Source organism: Falco naumanni, chromosome 5 (genome assembly GCF_017639655.2).
Source record: "Falco naumanni isolate bFalNau1 chromosome 5, bFalNau1.pat, whole genome shotgun sequence".
NCBI lineage: Eukaryota > Metazoa > Chordata > Aves > Falconiformes > Falconidae > Falco > Falco naumanni.
This window is the reverse complement of record NC_054058.1, coordinates 36796339-36821768: the sequence shown is the minus strand read 5'-3', so window position 1 is coordinate 36821768 and position 25430 is coordinate 36796339. Positions and strand designations below refer to the sequence as shown.

The 25430-nt window shown below is 58.3% G+C and overlaps 1 protein-coding gene across 1 annotated transcript; it reads left to right on the top strand.

The window, feature by feature from the left end:
* Positions 1-14671: 14671 nt before the first annotated feature.
* SHISA8 (shisa family member 8) lies at positions 14672-24871 on the top strand. The gene is made up of 4 exons (XM_040597081.1): positions 14672-15810; positions 23066-23190; positions 23299-23439; positions 24061-24871. Exons 1-4 carry the CDS (start codon positions 15263-15265, stop codon positions 24375-24377), a joined length of 1131 nt encoding a protein of 376 aa, XP_040453015.1. The 5' UTR covers positions 14672-15262; the 3' UTR covers positions 24378-24871.
* Positions 24872-25430: the final 559 nt, after the last annotated feature.

The following is a 25430-nucleotide window of genomic DNA, read 5'->3' as shown; positions in this document are numbered from 1 at the left end:
GGGGAGGGCCAGTGGCAGGGCTGAATCCGGATTCCTCTGTGGCATTTCCCAATGGGGATATTTGTGGGGAGTCCTGCTGGTGAAGGGTAAACCCGGAATGTCCTCCTTTACAGTTTAGAATGGTTGGAGTGTAATTGTAAACTCCCCGTAACAAGGAAGGTGTCTGAGGTGGGAGAATGCAGGGATGTAGGGGATGTGAGAGGTTATAGAGACTGTAGTGGGATGAGGGGATGGAAGGATGCAGGGGATTCAGGGGGTGCCAAGGGGTGCAGAGGGATGTGGGGGATGCAGAAAATGCAGTGGATGCAGGGATGCAGATGGAGGGGATTGGGGGATGCAGGGGATACAGGGGATGTGTGGGGGATGCCTATGTGCATGGGCACATTGTGCCAAGGGGCTGCTGAGAGCCCTTTGCAGGGACTTGGAGAGCAGTGGGGTGTGTGCCAGGCCAGTTCCTCAGGAGCCCTGCTGACCTGTCCCCAGCACTCCCCTGCCCACCTGAACCCCATCCCAGCTCTGATGCTGAATGGCCATGGGGGTAGCAGTGAAAGGCCCCCCTAAACGCCAGCTCCCCATGACCGTGCATCCACCACAACCAACTGGGCACTGACCCCCTGCTCAGGAGAGACCACCCTGCCCCTGGGACTCACTTTCTGTGAGAATCCCCTGCCCCTGCAACCTGCTGCCTCTTGCACCTCTCTGCTCCCTCAGCTGCAGGGACCCGCTGGGACACATCCTGTGTCCCTGCTCCCAACCCAGGGAGGGGCAGTGGCGATGCAGGAGATGGCTAAAGGCTGCGCAGGGAGTGTGTACAGCCCAGTATGGGTGGGCTCCAGTAGAGAGAAACTGGGGCAGAACTGCTGGCCTGGGGGTTGTTAAGAGCAGCTTATCTTTAGCTCATCCCTTGCTTTCAGCCCAAATCCAGAGCCATCCGCAGCTAAAATGCTCGTGCCTAAATTGTGATGTCCTTTGAACTCAGGTTTATGTGCACCGCAGTGGGGGAAGTGCTGAAACTGTCTTGTTTCAAGGGATGCTCTGATCCGTCCTGCTGTCCCCGCTGAGGGCACCCACAAAGCCCGAGCAACAGGGTGGGTCCATGCAGAGCCCTGCAGCTCCCCAGCTCTGCCCTTCCCAGCCCTCCCACCTCTCCAGTCCTCTGCCCCGGAGCCACAGAATGCTCACTTGGGCAGCACTTAACCCCTCGATCTGCCACCCCTGGAGCTGGGAGCAGCCAGCAAGCTGCTCTCCTCGCATGCCGCCGGCACACCGGGCTCCGCTTCAGCTTGAATGCTGGGAAAAGCAAAGGGCATAATTTTAGGAGAAGCGTGTGAAATGTGTTCTGGCAGATCAGCCGAAGAGCTCTCCAGCGAAAGGAAAGCATTAACATTTGCAAAAGGTCCTTGCAACAAAGCAAAAAATTCCCAGTAGGCAAATCCAATGTGAGGTTGTACAAGCCACAGGATGCAGACAGGGGTGGGACAGGTGCACTGGTTTGGGAATGGTCCAGGAGTGTCCCAGGAAGGAAAGGTCCCTGGGCAGGAGTGTTACACAGGTGGGATGAAATGGTGGAGGCAATTGGAGGCTGGAGGAACCGCGGGCTCCTGACTGGGATCGACAGTGTGCAGAGGTGCAAGGGGATGGGTTTAGAGCTGGTTGGGACAGGATCTCCCCTGGGCCTGAGCTCCTTTTCTCTGCCAGCCCCTCTCCCCTACATGATGGATTCAGAGAGAAAGGAGGGGGAAAAAAACCCTGAAGCCTGCAGCCTGTGACTCATCCTTACTATATTTGCACTTATTATTAGAAAGATGAAAATATAGTCAGAGCTGGAATTACAGATTTAGTAAGCAGGACTGCCTATTTCAGCATATACTGCTTCTCCCAATAACTCTAACGCTCCAGGAGACCAACTTACACCCTCACTAGCATCAAGGCATTGTCCTACACCGTCTGCTTATACACATCTGGGTGGATATATTAAACAAGCAAGTCCTTCAAGGATGGCAACATTTGGGTTCCTGGTGGTGCTGCTCAGCACACCGTGCAACCGACCAGTACCCGTAAACCTCTGCCTCAACATTCAGCCTCCTGCTAACACTCACCCAGATTTTGGAGATATATTGGTCCATGAAAGCTGTAGGCAGGAGAGACTTGTTTGCTCTCTGCTTTACAAACCTCCTCCATCCTTGGCAGGGAGCCTGTGCCAAGGGGGAAGAGGGAGAAACCTCGAGCTTGCCGGCTCCTTGCTGTAACTCACCCCTTTTCCCAAGCCCCCGGCTTCTTGTGGACAAATTGTTAACAAATCCCACAAGGGCTGAGTGCTGACTTCTTGAACCCAGGTGTCTCAGAAACCATGCCCGGCCCGATGCCAGCTCTCGTCCTTGTGCCTGGCCAGTGAGCTCTGCACCCCCCAGAGAGCGAAAGCGGCTGATGTCTCCCTGCGACAAGGCTCTGCACTACCCCATGTGAGGAGACCTTCTGCCATCCGTGAGCCTGGGCAGCCTGCCTGAAGGCCACAGCATCCTCCTGCACTGGTTTTTCCACCCCCCTGGACTGCTGGCTGTGGTCAAGTGGCCGGGGTATGTGCTGCAGCCTCCTTGCTTGATTCAAGATCTTTTGGTTTGCTAAGAAACCAGGATCATTGTGGCTGCCTGCGAAAGATGTTTTCCAAGGTTTAATAAAGCGGCAGCCAGTGTGTGACCTGCAGAAGAGCAAACAAACTACCAGGTGCCAAGTCCGGCTGCTGGTCTCCAGCATCATGCTTGCAAAGCCTCAGTGTGCTGAGAGTGCAAAAGCTCTCAGGTATGCCAGCGTGGAGGGGCTGGCAAGGCAACACCAGAACCCTGCCACCAACCTGGAAATTTGGGTGGGTTTTCCCATGAGAAGACAACATTGTGTCTGGAGCAGCTCAGGCCAGGGAGATGAGCATGGCCTCAGGGTCAATCCCTCCAGCCACCACAGCCCACGAAGGGATGTGACCCCAGCAGGTCACACTGCAGCAACACAGACACTTTGGCAGCTGTGCAGTGGCCCGTGTGGCTGAGGCTTGTGGGGTACATGTCCTTGCATGATGCTTTTCTCCTTTGCTGGCAGTAAGGGAGAGCCATTGCTTTTGGGGGGGATTTTCTGATTGCTTTGGTGCCAAGGAGGGAAAGGGAGGGTTCCAGGGAGCCAGCTCTTGGGATCATGTATGGCAGGAGGATCTAAGCAGAGGAGCCCTGATGTCACCATGTTTGCTGTGAGAGACACTGGGGGACTCCACCTTTGGGATTGCAAAATACTGGGTGACCCCAACTGTTCACTGGAGAGTTGATGGCACCCCTATTTCTGTCCCGGCCTCCTAGGGAACATGTTGGAGGTATTTTTATCCTCCTGCCGGCTCCCTTAGTCACCGGTGCTTGCTTTAAGTGGGTCAAGAGGGAATAAAGATGCTGCAGCCCTTGGTCCCTCACTCCCTATCTCGGAGCACTTTTATCAGCAGCACTGACTCGCCTTGCTCTCACACTCTGTCCCAGCCAAGTGCTGCCATGGACCCGGAGACCCAGGAGAGATCTCCCCTGCTGGGGCAGTGGTAGCTGCAATTACCTTCTCATTAAAAGCCTGGTGACGAATCAGCCCCGCTATAGAGGTGCCATGTGTCAGGACAACAAGGGTCTCTCTTGGGAGGATGGGGAGGAAGGTGGCCGCCCTTATGGGGACAGAGGCAGTGTGCTGGGGCAAATGGTTGCATGGGGGAAAGGGGCAGCAGAAAACTGCATCCAAATACATGAGCACAAGGTGGTAGGGTTGGCTCTAGGGCACTGGGGGCAGGTATGGCCCCTCTGAGCCATTTTGGGAAGGGGATGATGTGCACCATGAGAGCCCACGAGATTTGCATCTGCTACCAGTGAGGCTGCAGAGCAGATGTAACACACTGCAACAGTGTTTGACATCAACAGCCCCAAAACGATGGTGGTCTTCCCAGGGCATGGTGCCACTCACTGCCGTGAGTCCCAGTGCACTCTGCCACACGCATCTGTGCACCTTGTGACTGTGGTGCCAGCACCACGTTTCATGGACTTGCGTTTGGTGACCACCCCTGGGAACCGCAGGAAACATCGGAGGGTTTGGAGCCAGGGCTCTGCCTGAGCACCTGCCCCTGCCCCGGCTTCAGCCCCACTGCCCTGGCACAACTTAGCTGGCTCTGCAAGCGGTGCATTGCTGTTCCAGTGGTGATGCTAGCTGGTCACAGCGTCAGGACATGTTAAAGGGTTTGCTCATGAAGGGTGGCAACGGAGCCTCACATCTGCCTGCATCTGGTGCTTTGAGGCAGCAGTTTCCGCTGTGGTCACTTCTGTGGCTGACACTCAGTTTGGAGGGGACAAAGCTAGCTCCCAAGGTGACCTCAAGAGATAAGCATGGGGTGAGCTGCAGCACCCAGGGGAGATTTGGGCCTAATCCTTGTGACATTTTACACCCAGAGAGAGAAAAAGACATCAGGAGACAAGCTGGGTGCAGGGGATGCAATGGCTGACAGAACCAGGCAGTGGCCTCCATCATATTTAAGGGAGTTCGTTTTCCTCCTGTCTCCTCAGATCTGTCCTCCCGCTCTGCTTGCACGGAGCCACGCTGCACAGCTGCCCCGGGGAACAATTGAGGGGAGGGGGACCAGCTCGTTGTGAGACATCCTGGAGAGGAGCCACAGCTCCAGGCACACTGTGCGGGTGGGGATGCGTTCCCCAGTGTGAGCCAGATGGAGAGTGGGGGGCCAGCAGCCTGCTGGAGACCCCCACCGCGGGCAGGGGGAGTGGGATGGGTGTCAGCAGCCTGTCTTTCCCACTTGGGTGGGAAAGCATCTTTGCTGCAGGAGGAGACTGCAAAGTCCTCCCAGCCATCCCATGGGGCCCTGGCACAGTGCCATCCTCGGGCACCTTGAGGCGGGAGCCAGGCCTGTGGAAAGCCAAAAGCTGGCATAAAGATGGTGAGTCTGAAAGAAAGAAAAGGAAAAAAGCGAAGTCTTAGGACTTATCTTATTTCATCTGCAGCTCCTGAGCCTTCAGGCTACATTCATTTTACCTTTGCAAGACTTTGTGAGCAGGAGGACTAGAAGCATATGTCTTGCTAATGAAGGCAGAGCCCCACAGGCACTTATGCGTGTGGGGAACCTGGCAGGGCTTTTGGGGCTCCAGACCCTTCGATTTCTAAAGCCACTGAGCTCCCTCATATGGACAGGGAGGGGGAAGTGGCACAAGAGCAGCCGGTGATGGCAGCACGGCTTGCAGAGGCATCCATCCCCTGAGGCAAAGCTGGTGCAATGGGGAAATGTCTCTGGCGATGATGTGGAAGACGGAAGACGGCAGAAGGGCCACTCAGGTGTTGCTAATTGTTAAGACTGAGCCTTTTTCGTCTTTGCAATTCGGCTGCTTGGCAAGGCATGACATTTCCCCACTGCCACCATCCCAGCTGCCCCTTCTCCCACCGGCCCTGCCGCCTGCTGAGGGTGGGCTGGTGGTGGCCGCTGTCACCATGCAGCCAGCAAACAGGGCTGAAAGACAACCTGGAAATGTGAGCTAAGCATCTAAATATGAGCTCAATGCTAAAACATTCCCTGACCCTCCGAAGAGCCCTCTGGTACGAGCCATCTCTGATGCACACACCACTTCCCTGCTGCAGGATGGTGCAAGTGTCTGGTGTTTTCTCCTTCACCTAAAGCACTGGAAATAATTTAGCTAGAGCAGCCCCAAGCAGCCAACCCTCCCCACGAAATGGGGGCTCCAGCCTTCATTCAAGAGGGTAAAACTGGGGCAAGAGAGCTCCCACATTTTTAAATGCTTAATGCCTTGTGTCCTCCATGCCTTCCAAAATCAGGGGCCCAAGGTCTTATCTCAGGCTTCCAATCACCAAGGGAGCAGGAATCGTGCCTGTGGTAACACGGCAGCTCTGGGGCACACCAGGGAGTGGTTTCCTGAGCCAGCTTTGCTCTGCCCCAGGGTCCGGTTCCCCCTCCTCATGGCCCAGGCAAGACCCTGACGAAGGGACCCTCTTGGCCAAGCTCCTCTCCCAGGACCCAGCTCAGCATGCAGCCTCCTCTTCCCCAGCAGTGCCAGGGTCAGCTGCTCCATCCTTAAAAAGGATGGTGGCCGGGAGTTTTTACACCTATTTTGGACCTGACCCAGGACTGCTGGGTTCTCTGTGCTGCTGGCAGTAGAAGGGAAACTCACTGCTGGTGTACGCCAAGTGCTTATTTTTCTCCTTGCTTTTGCAATTACCTCTGCTGGTTGTGACAAATATTGGCAAGCTTTAAAAATTAGCAGGGCAGCCACCCTGCATTTAAGCCCATCACCAGCCAGGTTATGAGCATCATCATGCTCTGCCCACAAAAGGCCAGCAGCTCATGCTGAGGAACAACACGGAGAGCAGAAAGCAAAGGGCAAGACAAATGGCAGCACCAGCAGGCGACTGCACAGGCTGGTCATGGGCTCTCGCCCCAAGATGAACGTCCATCAGTGAGAGCCCCATTTGGGAGGATGACTGGGACATCTCTCTCTGCAACAACTATCAGACTGTGAACTAGTCCTCCAAGAGGAGTGACATCTGCCCTGCACAGGGCCTGGGAGGCACGAACACAGCTGTCCCCACCAGGCTGCACCCCTTCCTTGCCCGCAGTACGTGAGCCAGCACACAGGAGGCTTCACCGTCCCATCCACCCACACCCTGCCGCCACGCTCGGGAGGCTGCAGAAGTGAGAGCAGACCTGTCACATCCTCCGCCCTGAGCCCATTCTGCTGCTTTTGGCATGTTTTTAATGCTGCTTGGCTTGGTCCAGCCTGACATGCTCCTATAGCTATATATGTCTCTCTGCCTGGATTTTCAGGTTTTCTCCTGTTCTTCTTAATTTAGTCCTGTTCCTCCCATTGCACATTTTCCGTCTTACCTTGTCTTTTGTGGAGCTGCAGGCAGTTACTGAGCCCCTTGTCCAGCCTTGACACTTTACAAACCTCACGTAAATCTTCAGAAACAATTTGTTGGGAGTCAGTATCTAGCCGTTTTTTCCTTCCCTTCTTTTCCCCAAGATTATCCACAAATCCCTGTATCCCTGGTGCCAGGAGCTTCTGCTGTCATCTGTCCTCTGGTACCTTGCATCCCTGGGGTAGGTGTACCCACCTGATGCCCTTCCGTTTGTCTCAAAGCTGCTCACTAATCTGCTGTCCTCTTACCTATAGACTGTACCAAGCCATGCCAGCCTTCCCCCTTCCTCACATTATAAGGGATTTTTTTTATCCCCAGGAATATTTGCTTAAGCTAAATCTCACCCTGCCAGCTTGTAATGGCCTTTTGCTCTATGCAGTGGCTGACACGTGTCAAGGGATGGCCCATTGCCCCCTGACAAGACAGGGAGGCAGGAGGGATGTGAGATCTCCAAGGTGCAGAGACAACCCAACCCCAATACCAAAGCTCTTCTGCTGTCATTAGAGATGGTGGCAACACTAGCAGCAAACAAATTGCATTTCAAAATTAGTTTCAGAAAGGTACAGTGACTATTTTGCATTTTCCTGGGCTGCACTGCTGAGGAGTGGGACGGAGCGGGTGGCTGAGTCTCGACAGAAGAGTCTTTACACTCCTGGTTATTGCAAGTGATGAGCACTTACTTGGGTTCAAAGGAAGCCCAGACTAGCTCAGGAAGGAGATACTCTTTGAGAGGTACCAAGGCCAAGAAGCAACCCCTGGGTCAGGAGTCCTCCAGCTCCAGGTGGCTGGAGGCAAGGAGATGGCTTGGGAAAAGTCTCATTAAGCACTTGCCCTCCTACTGGCTCCTCGGCATCTCCATTTGGTCACTGTCAGAGATGCTTCCTGGGGCTCGACAACCTCTTGCTCCTTCTGAGGGGCTCAAAGTCACAAGGGCTTCGGCTGGTGTCCCTGGGTGACAAACATAGGACTGGTTTCACCCAGAGCCCTGCTGCTGGTGGCATCTGCCCTGTCCCTGGTCTGGTATTTGGGAGATGGAATGAAAATGCCATATCCAGTGGGAGCACCAAGGTGACTCCTGGTTGCTGCAGCAAGGCTCCTGCTGGCATGGCACAGGGACGGTTCCTACAGGATGGAAGCAGCACACTTGATTTTTAGTCTCCCAAAAGATAGAGGCTTATTGCACAGCGAAATGTCACCAGGTTGATGACAGGAGACCTGAAGGAAATCCCTGATGCTAATAGCATTAGCATCTGCAGCAGATCTCACTCACAAAGACGGATCATGCCAAAACAAAACTGGCTCGAGAGCCCATAGGCTCCCAGTGGGCAAGGGAGCTCTGCCCACAGCCAGCCCTGACAGCAAAGCCCTCTTCCTCCTCTCTAATCCGGGGAAAAGAGACATCAAAGGGCAAGCACATCCATCCTGGGACTGCTCTTGGGAAACCAAGGATGAGCACATGGTCCACTGCTGGAGAGGGGAAGAGGCAGCTTGGCACATGTCAGTACCCAGGAAGGGTGGCCAGAGGAAGGTGATGGTCCCAAAGGCAGCATGCTGCTCCGTGCAGAGGTGGTGCATGTGGGTGACATGTCCGCATCTCTGTGTTTTCTTTACCTTCTTGCTCACCCTCATCCTCTGCCATGCAAAAAGCAAGTCTGATCTACTGAGGGCCCCCTCCCCTTCCCATATTAGTTAAGGACCTCTCCTGCCAGCTTCTGCTCACGAGCCTTCCCCAATGACTGCCCAAAGCCCCTTTTTCTCAGCACACACCCCTGATTGCTTTTTCACCCCTTTGCATCTCAAGCAAGGGCAGGAGCAGGAAGTCTGGGACCAGCCTTTGCTGGAAAAGGGTTATGTGAGAAGAGTGGAGTGCTGAGCCCCTCCCCTGCTGGAGGAGCCCATCCCCCTGGCGTGGGGCAGAACAGAGGGAGGAGGTGGATGGACTCCTCCTGCCGATGTCCCACTAGCTACCCTCTGTTTCCACACTGAAATGCTGTCCTTGTCGAAGAAAAGATTTCATTTGCTTGCTGGGAGGTTTGCAAGCACTGGGCAGCCCTGTTCGGCTGCCCGCCGGCTGCCCTGGCCAGCCTCCCCGACACACGGGCAGATCTGCTGCTCCAGCCATTCTGGCCACTCCCTGGGGCTCTCCCAGCCACAGCATGTCCACCCGATCCCTCCCTGAGATGACCACCAGCACAGAGCCATGCAGCACATGCCTGCACCCCTCTGCCGTACACTGACACACACATGCACCACTGCACCAGGTGCTTATATGCATGTGCATGCCCACACACATGCAGCCCCCCCCCACGTATTTACACACATAGACATGCACCTGCGTGCACCCCCCTACATGCATGTGCAACCACAACCCCTGCCATACACTCAGACACACACATCCCATGCACACACACATTTACATGGCTGTGTCCCATTCCATACACCCTATTCCCTGTGCTCATCGGCACTTAGACCCTGCTACAACCGCACACGCAGTTATACCCACCTGGCCCAGACCAGAGTAGGGGTGACAAGCCCCCGCACATCCCCTGGTGCCTGGGGATGAGGAGGAGCAGCTGGTTTGCGTGGAGGCATCCCACTGTGCCGGCCATGCAGTGCTGCCTCACAGGCTCTAAGCTGAGCGTCCCATGGCACCTGAGCGTACCTGGCAGCCGGCTGGCGCCTGTGCCAGAGCCTGAGCTTGGCACGGCCGCCCTTCCCGAGGAGAGGCTCTGCCTGCTGCTGCCGGTCTGCTGCCGGGATGGCACACCACACGCTGCTCCCAGCCATATGGCCTCCTCCTGCCGACTCTGCCTCAGCCACCGGAACAGGTGCCCTAAATCCACACACACACCCTGCTCCCCACCCCCCACAAACACCAAGAGCTCACTCTACTGCCACTGCCATCCTGGGCCCTGAAGCATGGGGGGGAATTGTTGGGTCCCTTTTGCTGCCACAGCCTGGTTTTTATTGCTCCATAGTTGGCAAAAGCATCCGGGGCTGGCCCTGCTGTCTCCTGTCTGTTCTGCAGCAGACCACCCTTCACACACAGTGGCTTCCCCCAGCCCTGGGTATGCCCTGCATGGGGACAGCTGCTTTCTCATCTTTTCTCCATTTGGGTGCATTTTTGCCCTAAATGATTGCAGTTTGAATCAGCGCCTTGCGTGAGGAGTGGTCGGGGGTAGGAGCGGCCAGGGGTTGGGAGGGGCAGCACAGCCAGGGATGCTGCAGCACTGCCGGGTGAGCTGGGCTGTGCACCACCACCTCCAGGTGTGCTTATATGGCTTTTTAATGCTTGAAAAAGCTGGTGGAAACTTGATTTAAACAGGAAAGCAGAGGATGGTGGGGGTCCTCCCAGGATAGTGGCAGGGACCGGCCCCGCACAAGCCCAGCATTGGAGGGAGGTTTGGGGCTGGGCTGTTCTTGCTCCGCTCACAGGCACCGGTGAGGGGACAGCTTGGGGTCCAACTTCCCACCAGCCACCCCAAAGCTCAGATGAGTGTAAAGGGGGCTGCAAAGACCCCACACCCATCCACAACACAATCTGCAGGCCACGTCAGCAAAGGCCCTGGGACCAGAGAGCTGCTGGGTACTGAGTGCCTGCACAGGGGGTACATTTACCAGCTCAGCCCCCGTCACCAGCACAGTCTCCGGGATTAATCCTAACTGCAAAGTCCATACACAGCCAGCCCTGACAGGATCCTGGGGGTCGCAGTCAGTGCTTGGAGGCCTCTGCAGCTGCATCTGGGGGCATGGCTGCTCTTTAACAGTGGCAGCTGGGGGAACTCGGGCTGCCAGCCCAGATCATGCTTGCCCATACTGCGGCATAAATTAAAAATAAACCCTTGCTTTGAGCTGATTTTCTCCTGATTCCTCTGGATGTCATTTGGGTTTGAATCCAACCACCTTTGGGAAGCTGGGAGCTTGCAAATCTTGACTTTTGAATGTTTGCAATTATGATTGTAATGGTAAAGGCACATATGCTTGTGTTCTCTATAAGCCATTATGAGGCACAGTTGCTCTTTTACAGCCGTTTTACAGCCAGAGCATCAAGCGCAGGCAGGGGAATAAAATCCTTGTGCACATTGGGCTGGAAATAAGGTGGCTGGGGGCTGCTCCATGCTCTGCCACTGCATCCCTGTGCAGCCCCACCCAGTGCATTGAACTTTGCCCTGTTCTAGCTCTCCATCACCACCATCAGAAGCTCAAGAGCTCCTTTGGGTTCCCTCATCCGTTGAGCCCATGGGGATGTGTAGAGCGGAACAAAACCTTACTGTGTGTTAGCCCAGCACGTGACCTTGGGGATCCCTCATGCCAGTCCTAGGTCTGGGAAAACCGAGGACTTCCCAGAAGAACGCTGATGGCCAAAGAAAATTCCCCCATAGTGAAGACAAATGCAAGGAGAGCCTCTTCCCCAGCTCTACCCTTGGCTGAAACAGCACCAGCTTCAGTAGCCGAAGTTTTGGAGGGGAGCAGGTCTCCTGGGGGATGGCAGGAAGTGCCGGAGATGCCAGTGCCCCATGTACCCCCAGGGACTGTGACAGGAGCTCTGCCTCTCCTCTGCCTCCAGGCAGGAGATAGCATCACAGCGCGTGCTGGAAGCTCTTCCTGACAGCCTTCCTTCGCCTTCAGCTCTTCTCAGCTGACAATGTCGAACATTAGCTGCTGATTTGCAAGCTGCAAAACCCGCTCCACAGCGCTCTGCGGCAGGAGGTGCTGGCTGGCAGGAGCCCTCCTGTCCTGGCACAGCCCTTCGACATGGGGCATTCACCCCACGGCAGCATCCTTTCCTCTGTTCACCCCTCAGCCCAGAGGCCAGCTTGATCCTGCACGGCAAAAATCACTTTTTGGGGCAAATGTCTCGGATTCTCTGGCTCTAGGAGGGGATTCCTGGGTAGCTTAGGGGCTCCAACCACCTGCTGCTGGCTTTCCCCAGGAGCTGATTGCACCCCAAAGCCTCCCATGCTCAGGGAGTCTCCCAGGGCTTTGCTTTGCATTGGTGATACAGTGATGGCTCTCTCCTCCTCTTCAGCCAGGGGCCTAGCAGCTCTGCGTGGCTTGCACCGCTGCGATCGGCAGGGATCTGGTTCTGTCAGGCTCTCTGGCTGTGACAGAGAGGATCTCCTCCAGATCGCCATGCCCTGCCAGAAACAATCTGTTTATAGTGTCAGCGCTCAGTGTATCCTTCCCTGCTTGGTGCTGAACCGCCCATATCCTATTTCTGCAGGCACAGAGACACCCTTCTGTAGTCTGGGTGGCATTGTCACTGCAGGGGATATTTCCATGACATCCTTCAAGGCTGGTGGCCAAAGACTAGCAGAGCTCCTCTCCCAAATTCCCATCCCCAGAACTGCCCGCGGATGTTGCAAGCATGTCCTTTGCTTTTTCTCTGGAGGACCCTGCTGACCTGAATTTTCCTATGGGTCCTGCTGCTGATTCCCGGGGATGTGAGAAGCGTGGGTGCCAGGATACAGGATTCCCCTCACACAGCCCCCTCCTTTGTGGGATGCAGCTAGTGGCTGGGGCACTTATTTGAGGAAGACAAGCTGGTGGCTCAGGTTGCCTGCAGCCCCTGGTGCCAGCACCATGTGGAGCCAGCCCCTGCCAGGTCCTGCCTTGCACACCGGGGACTTGCAGGGGACATGCTCCTCCATGCCATGCCCTTGGGTTTGGTTTCCTTCTGGGTTGATGCATGCAGCTAATGTCTGTGAGCGGCTCTCCCTCCCTCCCTCTCGCTCCCAGAGACCCTTTAAATCAGCTGCTTCACACTCAGTGAACATCCTCTCCCCTTTAAAACCATCCCCTTTCTCCCAGGTCATGCCAGGCAACCATTTTCCAGCAAACTCCCCGATTTTGGCCAGTTTTTCGCTTTGCCTGCTAACAGCCTGCTAAACCCTCTGGGCCCCCGGGGCGGCTATGCTCACATACGTCGGCAGCTATTGCCAGGCGCCTGGGAAATCATTACTGGCATTACCTGGCCGGCTGGCAAACTTTGCTTGTGCAGCTGTTCTCAAGGCCAACATTGATGTGGGTTATTAGTGCTAACGACCCCCATGTCTGTAACTTCCAGCCAATGGGGCTTTTCATCAGAGAGCCCCTCTGAGATTAGGGGAAAGCATGGCTTTTGGAGACGCATGCTTTTCTTCCACCTCACTGGCTTTTTATCTCTTTTGGGAAGCTCTGGAGGCTACAAGCTACCTTACCTAATGGATCTCTATCAGGTTGCGGCACTGGGGGCCGATCGGACATGTCCCAGCCTCCAGCTGCTCTCTTTATCCGTTTTCCATGTCTTTGGCTTTTGCCAGCCTCCAGATGGGAAGCGGTCGGGGGGCTGCAGGGCCCAGGCTTGGTGACTGGGGAGAGGATACTTTATCCCCTAAATCCCTCCTGCAGCAAAACATGGTAGCATTTCATACTCACTGGAGGGGGGAGTTGTTTGTGCAAAGCTCTGGCCTGAAACATCCTTTCACCATGATGCTCGGGGAGGAGGATGGTGGTGCATTTCTTCCCCCTGTGCAGCACATGGTGCATCTCTCTCCTACCCAAGCCACTCACAACAGCCAGCTCCAGCCCCACACACCCACGGGAAGCTGCCCAAGTCTGTAGCCAGGGTGATTGTCTGCAGGAGCTCTGTGTCATTATGAGACCCTCAGCCTGCCACCTGTGGTGGGGCAGGTCAGGGATACGTCCTGAGGACAGGCTGGTCCATGGGGCCTCAGCATTGGCCCAAAGGAGGCACCTGTCAGAGGGAGAAGAGCCTCCCCAATCCATTTAATCCCACCTCCATCATTACAATGTCTTTTTGCATCACTGCTTGCTTGGGGGCTGGGGTCTCCCATGCCGGCCCTGTGCAGCCCAGAGGCAGCCCTGTCCCCCAGGTTAGGGTACCGACAGGACAAGGCAGGATGAGGCAGTACCCAGCCTCTCTCTCCTGGAGCACGGAGGCAATGATTTGCCCAAGGAGCTAGTGATGCTGAATTTGCTGTCTTTCCTGGGGCAGGATGCAGGAATGTCTGGAGATGACAAGGCTGCAGCCACAGCTCCCACGTGTTGCTGCCCCTCATTCCGGGTCACCCTTGTCCTAGGCTGCATAACATGCCAGTGCTGGGCAAGGGGATCGATGGCACCTCCGTTTCCCCCACCCTGCCTTTGCCACAACAGCCCCAGAGCAGGGAAAGCAAACCCACGCTTCTGGGAAGAGGACCTGGTAGTGAGGAGTAACACCACTTTCATGGGCAGCACCAGCCAGAGAACAGAGCAGCGGGTGCGTATCACCCAGAGAGGCCCAGACTTTGAAGCACAAACACGGGGCCCACCAGTGCCTTGCTAAAAATCTTCACAGGTCTGGGAACGATGCCTCTCTGAGGGTGTCCCCGTAGCCCCCCACTTTACCCGTCCTGCAGCCCCCCCCGTGCACAGCTCCCCTTGAGGGGATGCTTTGATACTCACCCAGGGCTGGGGCTGCTGCTCTTCCCCCATCCCGGCATGGCCCCAGCCGCGGGGCTGCAGGAGGGCACCCCACCGCCCCAGGGGCTGCGCCCTCCAGCACACACCCCGCCGGCACCCCAAAGTGCCAGCCTGGCGCCCCGCCGCTCCCGCCCGGGAGAGCGGGGGTCTGGCAGCGGGGGTGAGGGGTGCTCAGGGGGCAGCGTGGGGCGGGTGCCACGCGTGCCCGGCCGCCCGCGGCGGCAGTCCGACGGGGAGGGCGGGCGTCCTGCCGCCCGGTGGCGGCGGGGAGCCTGGCAGAGGACTCGGTGAAGGACCTTCTCCGGTTTCCTCGGGAGGCTGTCAGGCGGCGGGGGAGCCGAGCCCCCCGCGCCTCGCTGGCCGCGCCGGCTCCCTCCCCCCGCCCTCCCCCTCCTCCTCCTCCTCCTCCCGCTCCTCCCGCCCCGGTGCGAAGGGCTTTCGCTGCTTTTCCCCGCTCGTTCCTCCCTCTCCCCTCCGCGGAGCGCGGTGCCGGGAGGAGCGGGCAGAGGCGCGGGGATGGGTCGGCCACCGGCCCCCAGCCCGCCCGCCCGCCGCCGCCGCCGCCCGCCGCCGCGCCCCCTCCCCGGCCGGCGGGAGAGGGCGGCTCTCCCCCGCCGCCCGCCGCGCCTCCCGCTCTGAATTGCTGCCCGTCGGCCGGCCTGGGCAGAGGCGGGGAGGGGGTACGTCCCCTCGCACTTTCCCCCCCGCCCCCACTTCTTCCCCCCCCCCCCCCCCCTTTTTTTTGCCTTCCCCCCATCACCCCCACCGCCAGCCCATTTCTCCTCCACGGGGGCTCTTCGGCGGCCATGCGGCCGGTCCCGGGCGAGCGGCTTTAACTCGCCCCCTCGCCCGGATGGCCCCCCGGAGCCGCGGGCGGATGGAGCCGAGCTACGTCGTGGGTATCTGCTGCCTGGTGCTGCTGGAACCGGGCCGGGTGTGGAGCGGCGAGCCCAGCACCGGGGGGCCCGGTGAGAGCGGGAACGGCAGCCAGGCACCGGCGGCGGAGACCGCGGCTCCCGCGCCCACCGGGGCAGCACCGCCGGGCGGGGACCGCTGCCGCGGTTACTACGACGTGATGGGGCAGTGGGACCCGCCGTTCAACTGCAACGCCGGCATCTACCAGTACTGCTGCGGGACCTGCGGGTACCGCTTCTGCTGCCAGTTCAAGCCCGGGCGGCTGGACCAGAGCGGCTGCTCCAACTACGACACCCCCAACTGGGTCAACACGGGCCAGCCACCCACCCGGGTGGACGAGACCCCCGAGGACCCCACTCGTGACAAGACCAACATGATCGTCTACATCATCTGCGGCGTGGTGGCCATCATGGTGCTGGTGGGCATCTTCACCAAGCTGGGCCTGGAGAAGGCACAGGGTCCCCAGACAGAGATGACCGTCTCCAGGTAAAGGGGTCCAGTCCCCCCACCCACCCCACTCAATTCCCCCATGGGTGGCAGCCCAAGTCCCTAGCCCCTTGTGTAGGCTTAACCCTGGCTTCACCCTGGGGCTGCCAGGAGGGTGAGGTGACACCCAAACCCCCCATCCCGGCATGCTGAGACACCACGGGGGTGGGTTGGCTGCAGCCCCCCCATCCTGTCCCAGCGTGGAGGGCTGCTAGCTAGGACAGCCTCCACGAGAAGGGGTGATCCTGTCACCTCTCAAAATGACCTGCTCTGTCCCTTGAGGAGGCCTGTCCCTGGCTCAGGAGAGCTATCCCCATCGGCCAGTGGGGTGGGTGACATGTGAGCTATAGGACATGGCTTTTCCCCTGCTCCCACCCGCAAACCAAGCTGTGGTTCCCGATATGTGGAGAAGGCAAGAGCAGGTCTGACTGCGTGTGGGGCAACTCGGGACCACAGTCCCTTTGGGCTCAGCATCGCTTGCAGTGTGGGGGGAGATGAGATGGCAAAGACAGCTCTGCTGTGGCTGCTGCGCCTCCTCGGTGTGTGTGTGCACGCGTATGCACATGCGCTCGCGCGCGTGTGTGTGTGTATGTGTGTGCATGGGTGTGCACAGGTGCCTGCCTCTGGTCACTGGGGTGGGACATTGCCTTTTCAAGGGGGTACCAGGCTGGGCACCTCCTGGGGCTCAGTCTCCAACGGAAAGTTGGACAGCCTCACCCTGGCCCCCACACCCTATAGCTCCTGCCACTGGCTTTTCAGCCCACTCCTGGGGCTGAGCACAGGGCTGGTGGTGGGGAAGGTCAGGGTGCCAGGCACAGATTGGCACTGGAGACCCCCTGCGCCTCCCCCAGCTCCTGCTCGGCTCCTGTGGCCATCGGTGCGTCTTCCCCTCTCCCTCCTGCACCAGTCCTGGCTCCAGATACATGCTTCTCACCCCATTTCAGGGGTCTACTCTGCATCTTCCCGGTGAGAACGTTGAGCCTGGCAAGAAATCCATTTTTATGCCATTTTGTTCATGGATTTTAGCTTAAAAAAAAAAACAAAAACAACAGGGCTGGAGGAAATTATTTCACTGGGATGATCAGGGAGCCACCCGCATTGCACCCCCCAGCACAGACACCCTCTCTCCTTCCCCTGGGGTGCCCATGTCCCCCTGCCTGCCTGGGGCTTGGGCAGCCACTGGGTTCCACACCCTGACTCCAGACCCACTGCACCCCATAGTCAGACCCACCTCACTCCTTGCACCCACCCAGGGGAGCAGAGGCTGACCCCCCTGCCCCCCTGCTTGGAAGAGGGTCGTATCTAGGCATGGATGGGGGCCGCAGGGCCCTCCTGAGCAGTGCAAAGCAGTTTTAGGGGATCCATGCTGCGGTCCCCCTTGGCAGGGAGCCTGGCAGGGTGCTGCTGCACACCTCCCCCCCCACGTCACCTGAGGAAGCTCTGGCATCTTGACAAGATCAATACGGCCTCTGCCAGCCTCCCTGCCTCCCGACTCCCCTTCCACTTGCCCGCCATCGTGTCTTTTTTTTGTCTCCCCCACCGACCTCCTGGGAAGGAGATACTGTGCTTGGGGAGGGGTCGGCTCCCAGGATCTGGGTCCTCGTTCCCTGCCAGTGGCTCTTGCCTTCTTCCATCACCAGCTGCCAGCAGGACTGCTGCCACTCACTGGGGAGTGTTTTCTGTGGGTAGCCTCAGTTCTGTGCTGCTGGAGCCATGTGTTTCCCGAAGTCCTCCCTCCCTCTTGCCCGTGCAAATCCAAACTTTCCTGATTAGTTTGGGGAGATTGGTGCCTTTTCTTCCCAAAGCCACAGATTTTTCAGGCACTGGCACATGGACTGGAAGAAGGCGAGTTTTTCTCGCCCACTTTTGTGGCACAAAATCAGAAAGGCACTTCCATCACCGCAGAAGTCAGGTGAAGTCTCACCATCTCCTGTGCCCTATGTCCTTCCGCATAAGCCACAAGCAGCTCCAGTTCCACTGGAACAGTGACTGACAAGTCATAGCAGTGCATCAGGTACAGACCTGGGCACCAAGGCAGGGCTCTGGGCTGGCATGGCCTCCTGGGTGCTGGGCTGATGGAGACAGTGCCACAGGCTGGGTATATGGCACAGGCATCCAAAAAGGGATGCTGTCACCTCCATCCTGCTGTGTGCCCGCTCAGCCTGGGCAATACATTTTGTCTTGACGCCTCCAAGGGAGCAGGGCTATTTCTAGCTGCCTTGCCCCTGTACCCATGTGTGGCCCAAGGCACGGCAGTACTACCTCGCCTCCCTCCCAGCGCCTAAGGTAGGAGATTCTCATTTGCTCCTTGGGCACCGCATTGTGGCCTCGGGCCAGCTCCCTGTTGCACTGCTGGCTTGGTTTCCGTTCCCATCCCTCCCTCCTGCTGGGCTTTTTCCGCTCCTGGGGAGCATTGACTGCTGACCCAGGACAGCTCACGCTGCCACTGCTTGCAGGCTTCCCACTTGTGGGGGCAAGGTCAACCACTTCTGCGCCTCCAGACATCTTTTGTCATGGTCCTGGTCCTGATCTGAGCCCAGGAAGAGTGACCAGGTGCAGAAACCCCACTAGCTCCTCCCAGATGGTGACACCTGTGCCCTGATCCAGCTTCTCCTGAGACCCCCATGCCTCAGCCGCCTCCAGCACAGCTTCTCCTCCTGGCTTTGCCTGCTGGTTCACCTAGGGAAGTGGGTGCCTGAGCAGCTGCAGCTACCTGGTGTGTCCTCCCCTCCCCATCTGCCTTCCTCCCGCAGGACTTTATGATAGCTCCCGCAAACCCCTCTCCTTCCTGCTTGGCTCACGCTTGGCACCCGTCCCCGGTACTTGCTCAGCCTGGCCAAACCCCGCATTGAGTCAGGGACACCTGCCTGTGTTTTTCTTCAGGCCTCCGATCTCCGGGGACATCAGGTCCTTGGGGATGCTGTGATCTGGCTGTGCCCGTTGCACAAGAGCAGGCACGTGCCCTGGACCTTTCCCCAAAACCTCCTGGGGAGGGATTGCAGGTTATGGCTGGGGTGAACATCCCTATGGGAAGAGCTGGGTGAGGAGCAGCATCCTGGGGGGCAGCAGGGATACTGGAGAGGGGCAAAACAGTTGGTGGGAGCCAGTGCCCTGGCAGCCACAGTAGCTGAGACCCCAGTGCTGGCTTTTTACTCTCTGGGTCCCCTTGTGCTATTTGGGGTCCCAAAACCCAGCACCACTGTGCATCCAACCGTGCCAGGTGTTTCTCTGGCAATGCTCCAGTCCACAGACATGACTGCAGTCAATGCCCATGGTAGCAGGTGGCAGCAAAGACCTAGAAAAGGTGTTTGCAGGCAGTGTGGCAAGTCGTCACATTCCACCCTGGCTCTCCGGGGGATGAGAGAGGGGACCCAGCTCTGGCAGGGAGGGAGACCTGGATTGCTGTCCTCAGACTGGACACGATGTCCAGCCAGGTGGGCTTACTCCCACCACCCAGTGCTTTGCCTAAGCTCCGTTACCCCCAGCTGCAACTCCAGTTTTGCAAAGGCGCCTTGCTACCCCCAAGCCTTCCTGAGCATCCCTGAGTGTCCTGGCCCTGGTGGGCAGGTGTCCCACGGTGCCTGCGCTGCTCGGTTTCACGGACGGGCACCCCCTGCCCCGAGCAGATGCACTGTGGGACATGGGAAACGTCCCCACCCTGGGAGGTGAACCTGATGCTCTTGCTGAGCACAGAAACAGTGTGGCCGGCTGGGGTGGCAGCCCATCCGCAGCTGCAGCATGCCATGTGTTTTTTCCACCACTGTGCCTCTACTCCAAACCTCACTGCCACCTTCTGTATCCCCTCCAAGGGTTCAGTCCAGCTCGGGGCAATGTCACTTCACCTGTCACTCCATCTCTCCTTTCCTCTGGAGGCTGCACTCCCATCTCCTCCCATCACTGTCCCCTTGCCTAGGACTTGCAGCTGCTCTCCTGTTGGGCTTGTGGGGTGTGGAGCTCAGACCTCCCAAAAGCAAGTCAGACCCTGGGCCGGGGTGCTTTGCCAGGCCCTGGGCCCTGCTCCCACATGGGCACCTCTGTTTCATGCACTGGCGGCTTCCCTGGGGATGGCTCGGGAAGACCAAGCACTGCATGCCAGTTGCTGCTGGGGAGCTGACTTGGCTTCTGTCGCTGCTCCTGGATCTCCCACGTCACTTGGTCTCAGGGCTCATGCCAGGCTGGTTTGGGGGACCTTGGTTGCACCTGTTGGCACAAGCAGGCTTGCCAGGGAGGTGGCTGCATGACTGTGCTCAGGCAAGCTGGGTAGCAAGCAACCTTCCCACATGGCCTTGTATGCTCAGCATCTGTGGCCGTGCTGGTGGATGGAGGCCTCGGTGGTGCTGATCATTAGTGTTTTGTTGCAGACAAGCAGTGTAGGTTTAAAGCCGCATCTGCCCTGTGTTCCCTACCTCCATCTGCAGCCTGAAACTACCTTGGAGCCACAGACTGACAAGTGACTTAGGGAGATGTGGCCTGACCTTCCCCAGGGCCCCTAGCTATGGGACTAGGCTAGGACTCATAAGACCCCCAAAAGTACGTACGGTGAGACAGCAGGTCCTTAACACCGCGTCACCCTCCAGGTCCACCTCTTTGCACCAGGCTCCCTGAGGATGGGGAGGGGGGGGTGCAGCCCTGGCTGATTGCACATCTTGGTGCAAGTCGAGGGGGTGAATCCGGGTGTTGCCGGCACTGAGGGCTCGTGCATGCTTCTCACCTTAGCAAAATAGCTCACTAAGAGCTGCTTGTGCCATTATTGTTAATTGTTATTGTCCACATGTGGAGGGCAGGCTTAAGAGAAAGAGCACTGATGGATTTATCTGGAGAGGAAGTCACAGATAAAGGATTGCTGAAGCTTCAAAATAGACCCGAGGGGAAAAAAAAAAAAACCAACAAAAAAACCCCCACCACAACTTAAAAAAATAGGTCAAATCACGTTGAACTTCCTGGTGAAACAAGCCTGTTTGAGTGCTGGGCCCCAGGGACAGGCGAGAGCAGGCAGTGGCCAGTGGGGAGGGGGCAGGCAAGCAGTGCACCTCAGGGAAGGTGGTAGCTGATGGCACAGCAGCTCCCCAGGTTCACAGTCAGCGCCCACAGTCTCAGGGGACCTGCCTTCCCCCTGCCCTGCCAGGGCACAGCCCACCACCCACCCAGGCTTGTGCCCAGAGCTTCTCAGGGTGCAGCACCCCTGGCCAAAGGAGCCTGGCTGGGCTCAGAGCTGGGCCAGTCAGCTGCAGGAGGGCTCCTGGGGAGGTGTGGGGTTTGAATAGCTGCAGGATGGAGATGCCATGGCCTCTCTGGGCAGCTTGATCCAGAATTTGACTACACTCGCAGGAAAAAAGGTTGTTTGTTCTGTTTAAACAGAATTTCCTGTGTTTCAGTTTGTGCTAGTCACCTCTTGTCAGCCTGTCACTGTCCTTGTTGCACCTTCCCTTCAGATATTCACACAGATTGATTAAGATCCCCCTGAGCCTTCTCTTCCCAAAACTGAACAGTCCCAGCTCTCCCAGCCTCTCCTCAAGAGAGAGATGTTTCAGTCCCTTCATCATCTTTGTGTCCCTTTGCTGGACTTTCTCCAGTATGTCCATGTCTCTCCTGTACAGGGGAGCCCAGAGACGGAGCCAGCACACCTGCTGGCACGCTTTGCCTAACGCAGCCTCAGGGACTGACCATTCACCGCCTTTGGCCCAAGGGCACACTGCTGGCTCATGGCCAGCTTGGTGTCCACCAGCATCCTCAGGCCCTTTTCTGCCAAGCTGCCTTCCAACTGGTCAGCCCCTAGTATATACTGGTGCCAGGGGTTATTGTTCTTCCCTCATTTCAATTTGTTCGGCTCCATGAGTGTCCTGTTGGCCCATTTGGAAATTAAGTGATCCCAGGGGGGTGTTATCCAAAGCTCCCCAAGAATGATGTGAAATTAACCCAAAGGGCAAGCAAGTCTCCCTTGTAGCTTTGCTCTTGCCTTCATCCTATGATGTTGACTGGATCCAAACTGGGCAGGAAAACATCCCAGGAACAGCCCTCAGGGCCTCTTGAGCATCTGCACCTGTGGGCATAACCCACTGCTTTCCCTGTTGATCTCACTGCCTTCCCTGGCAATTCCCCACACCGGGTTCACTAAAATGAGCGCTCCAGCGCCATGAGCTGACACATCCATAGTCAGGATTATTCCCCCCTTCCACTCCAATTTGCATTTATGAACGTTGAATTTAATCTGCTGTTTATCGTCCAGCCACTTGCTAACTGTGAGCTCCTGCCGCAGCTCCTGGTGTGTGTCTATGAGACAGCCAGAGCCTTCGAGGTGCAAGGCATGCTGACAGTGAGCTGGGGATTAGGGAGCCAAGAAAAGCCCCGACTGGACACTGCTGTGCCCTTGCAGTCACACAGGACCGGTCTCTACAGGGGGAATGACATGTCTCCTCATTGTGAAGCCCCATGCCAACAGCAGCATCCTGGCCAGCGCCACAACTTGCTGCCAAAGGCTGCAACACTACTTGGGCATGCCCTGGTCTGGCATTGCCGATGTGCCCTGCTCTGGCACTGCCAGTGTGCCCCGCTCCGGCATGGTCGATGTGCCCTGCTCTGGCACTGCTGGCATGCCCCAGTCTGGCATTGCCAGTATGCCCTGCTCTGGCACTGCCAGTGGGCCACATCTGCAGCATCTCTGTCCACAAATGTTAAAAGAAATAGGGCTTTATCTTACGTAATGGTGTTTAATGTTTAATGCCGTTACTTATAAGGAGAGCGTTAAGCTGCCACTAGTTTGTCCTCCTCCCTGAAGAGGCACAAGTGGCCTCTCTAATCCTTTCCTCGGGCTCTTCTCCACTTTGAAGGGACTTTGAGGGGACAAAGCGTCCCCTCCCTTGTCCCCTCCCTCCTCCACCAGGCTCTCAGCTCTGGGGTAGCATCCCTGAGGCGTTGTTCTAGCCACTGTCAGTTTGGCTTCCTCCGACTCTGTTCGTAGTACCCTTGCAGCCCACTCCAAGTCACATTTTTCCCTCCCTGCCCTCACCTGCTGATGCTCCCGGCTCCAGGAGGGCTCAGCCCCAGCCAGACCCCAATTCACTGGTGGGGGGCTCGCCAGCCTCCATGCAAAAGCTAGGTCAGAAGCCTGGGTGCACTACTTGCTCCCAGCAGACATTTCCTAGCCCCAGACTACCCGGCTCTGCCTCCAAAGAGGGGGGGGTGTCGGGGCTGGGATTCATTAGTGGGGCCAGGGGAGTGGGGTATCGCCCTAACAGCCCTTCACCCCTCTTCCCAGGACACTGACAGACCTGCTGAAGCAGCCGGGCCTTGGCCCCTCTGAGCATGTGGACGGTCTCATGGGGGGCATGCAGGTCCCACTGGGCGAGGGTCTGGCCCGAGGTTCCCCCAGGAACAGCACAGGTAAGCACTAGCACGGTGGGGGAAAGCAAGTTCCCTTGGGTGAGTAAAGGCAGTGGGCAGGCACTGCCTGCGGCTGACCCCCCCGCCCGCCTGCCTTTGCCCCCCCAGACAAGCCGCCCTTGAACAACGCAGTGGCCATCGCCCCCCCGCTGGGGCGGCCCCACGGCCATGGCAAGAGCCTGCCCCTGGGCAGCAGCCTGGGCACGCCGGCCCCTGCCTACACCGCCTACACCACCCTCAAGGCTGGAGGTGAGTGCCGCTGCCGCCGGCTGGGGTAGCAGCTGGGGGGGATGCACCCCAGGGACCCTGCAGACGGGGTGGGAGGGGTGGGGGGCTCACCGAGGGGCACAGGCAGGATGAGCACGCCTGTCCCCCAGGGCTGCCGAGGCGGCTGCTCGTGGGGGGGGCTCTGCAGCTCCCCCCTGCCCCAGGCAGGCAGCGCCTTGGATCCCTCATGGACCCGCTGCCCACCCCAGCCAGTCAGAGCTGGGGACGCGGCTCAGCGGTGGCCTTGGCAGCGTTCAGTTTACGGTTGGACTCAATGATCTTAAAGGTCTTTTCCAACCTAAATGATTTTATGGACCCGCTGCGCTCCCCACGCAGTCAGCACCCAGGACCCCCAACAGATGCGCAGCACTGCCCACCCAGCCAGAGCTCAGGATCTCGCATGCACACGCTACGGTGTCGAATGAATCGGTGCCCAGGACCTCCCAAACCCCACAGCACCCCTCAGCAATCCATGGCCAAGATCCCCCCGCACCCAGGATCCCACCCAGAGCCCACCCCCACCCCCACCCCGGCCTCCCCCCAGTCCCAAGGGCCGGTGGAGGGCTGTACCCGTGGGGTGACACCGCACCCCTGTCCCCACAGAGAGCGCCCCCGAGGACTTCTACAGGCGGTTCGGGGGGCCGGAGGTGCCCCCCACCAGCACCCTGCCCTTCTTGCCCACCGAGGGCCCGCTGCTGCCCGAGAGCTGCCCCACAGCCAAGGCCAAGGGCTCCAAGCTGCCGGGGGGCCCGGCCTTCCCGGGGGGCTGGGAGGGGGGCCCCCCCCGTGGCCCCCGCCGGCCCGGCCTGGCCACCCTGTGCCCTGAGGGGCCGCCCGAGGCCTTCGGCCCCAGCGCCCCGCTGTACGGGCAGCCCCCCCGGCACCTCGCCACCAACAGCAAGACCGAAGTCACCGTCTGACAGCTGGCACCATCGGGGACCGGGCCGGGGCTGCCCCTCACCCGAGCATGCTGACGGCAGAGCATCCAGGTCCTACCCAGCGGGCCGCGGCGGGACCAGCGCCGTCGTGTCTTCCCTCTCCTGGGGATGGGGGCTGCCAGCTGCGCTTCGCCCCGAGGAGACACTGTGGGCCAGGCTGTCCCTCTCACCCAGGCAACAAGTCTCAGCCATCCTCAGCCTGTCCCATGAAGAGGCTGAGCCGGGGGCACGCTGGCAGAGCAGTGCGCTGCTCAGGGGATGGGGGTCCGATGCCAGCCCCCAGGGATGCGGGGGGACGTCCTGCTGGGGCCAGGTACCCCCACCTAGCTCCTGCGACCGGGTAGGAGAAGAGCAATGGACTCAAAGCACCGTCCCGGTGCTGCCGGCAGAGCCCAAGCAGCCTCCTTCCCTCCCCAGCCTCCCATTCCCCACTGTCCCAGCCTCCACCTTGTCAATAAATAAACCATTAAACTGTACAGCCTTGGTATGGATCGGCTGGGGAACTCTGCGCTGCTCCCAAAACCCCAGCCCCTTCCCCACGGGCAGCAGGCTGCAAAGCCCACTTGCACAGGACCTAGGGAAGCCCCCCGATGGGGGACATGGTGGGAATACAGTTGTCAGGGCCAACTGCAAAACCCTTTGAGCAGCTACATGAAAACCAGATCTCTGAAGTTTAATGGTTCTGACAGAGCTTTACCAGGGGGAGCAGAGAAACAAATAGATGGAGCGAAAGGACATTGTTCCAAGCAAGGTCAGGTAAAAGCTTTCCCTCCCATATAGATCTCCTAAAATTGCGGGCTTCTAGCCCAGCTCTATCTTGCTTGGCTCTGCCCTAGTCCCCGGCCTCATGGGTTGCTTCCAAAGGAGCACGGAGACACCACACTTGCTCCACCAAGGGACCATCTTTCACTGCAAGCTGTACAGCTCCATTTTCCAGATTATCTCAACAAAGGAATGACAGCTTCCTGAGGAGCTTGTGTGGCTGGATGTCTCTGAAGGATGTTTCAGGTTCACCTATGCTTAAGAGCAGCTGCT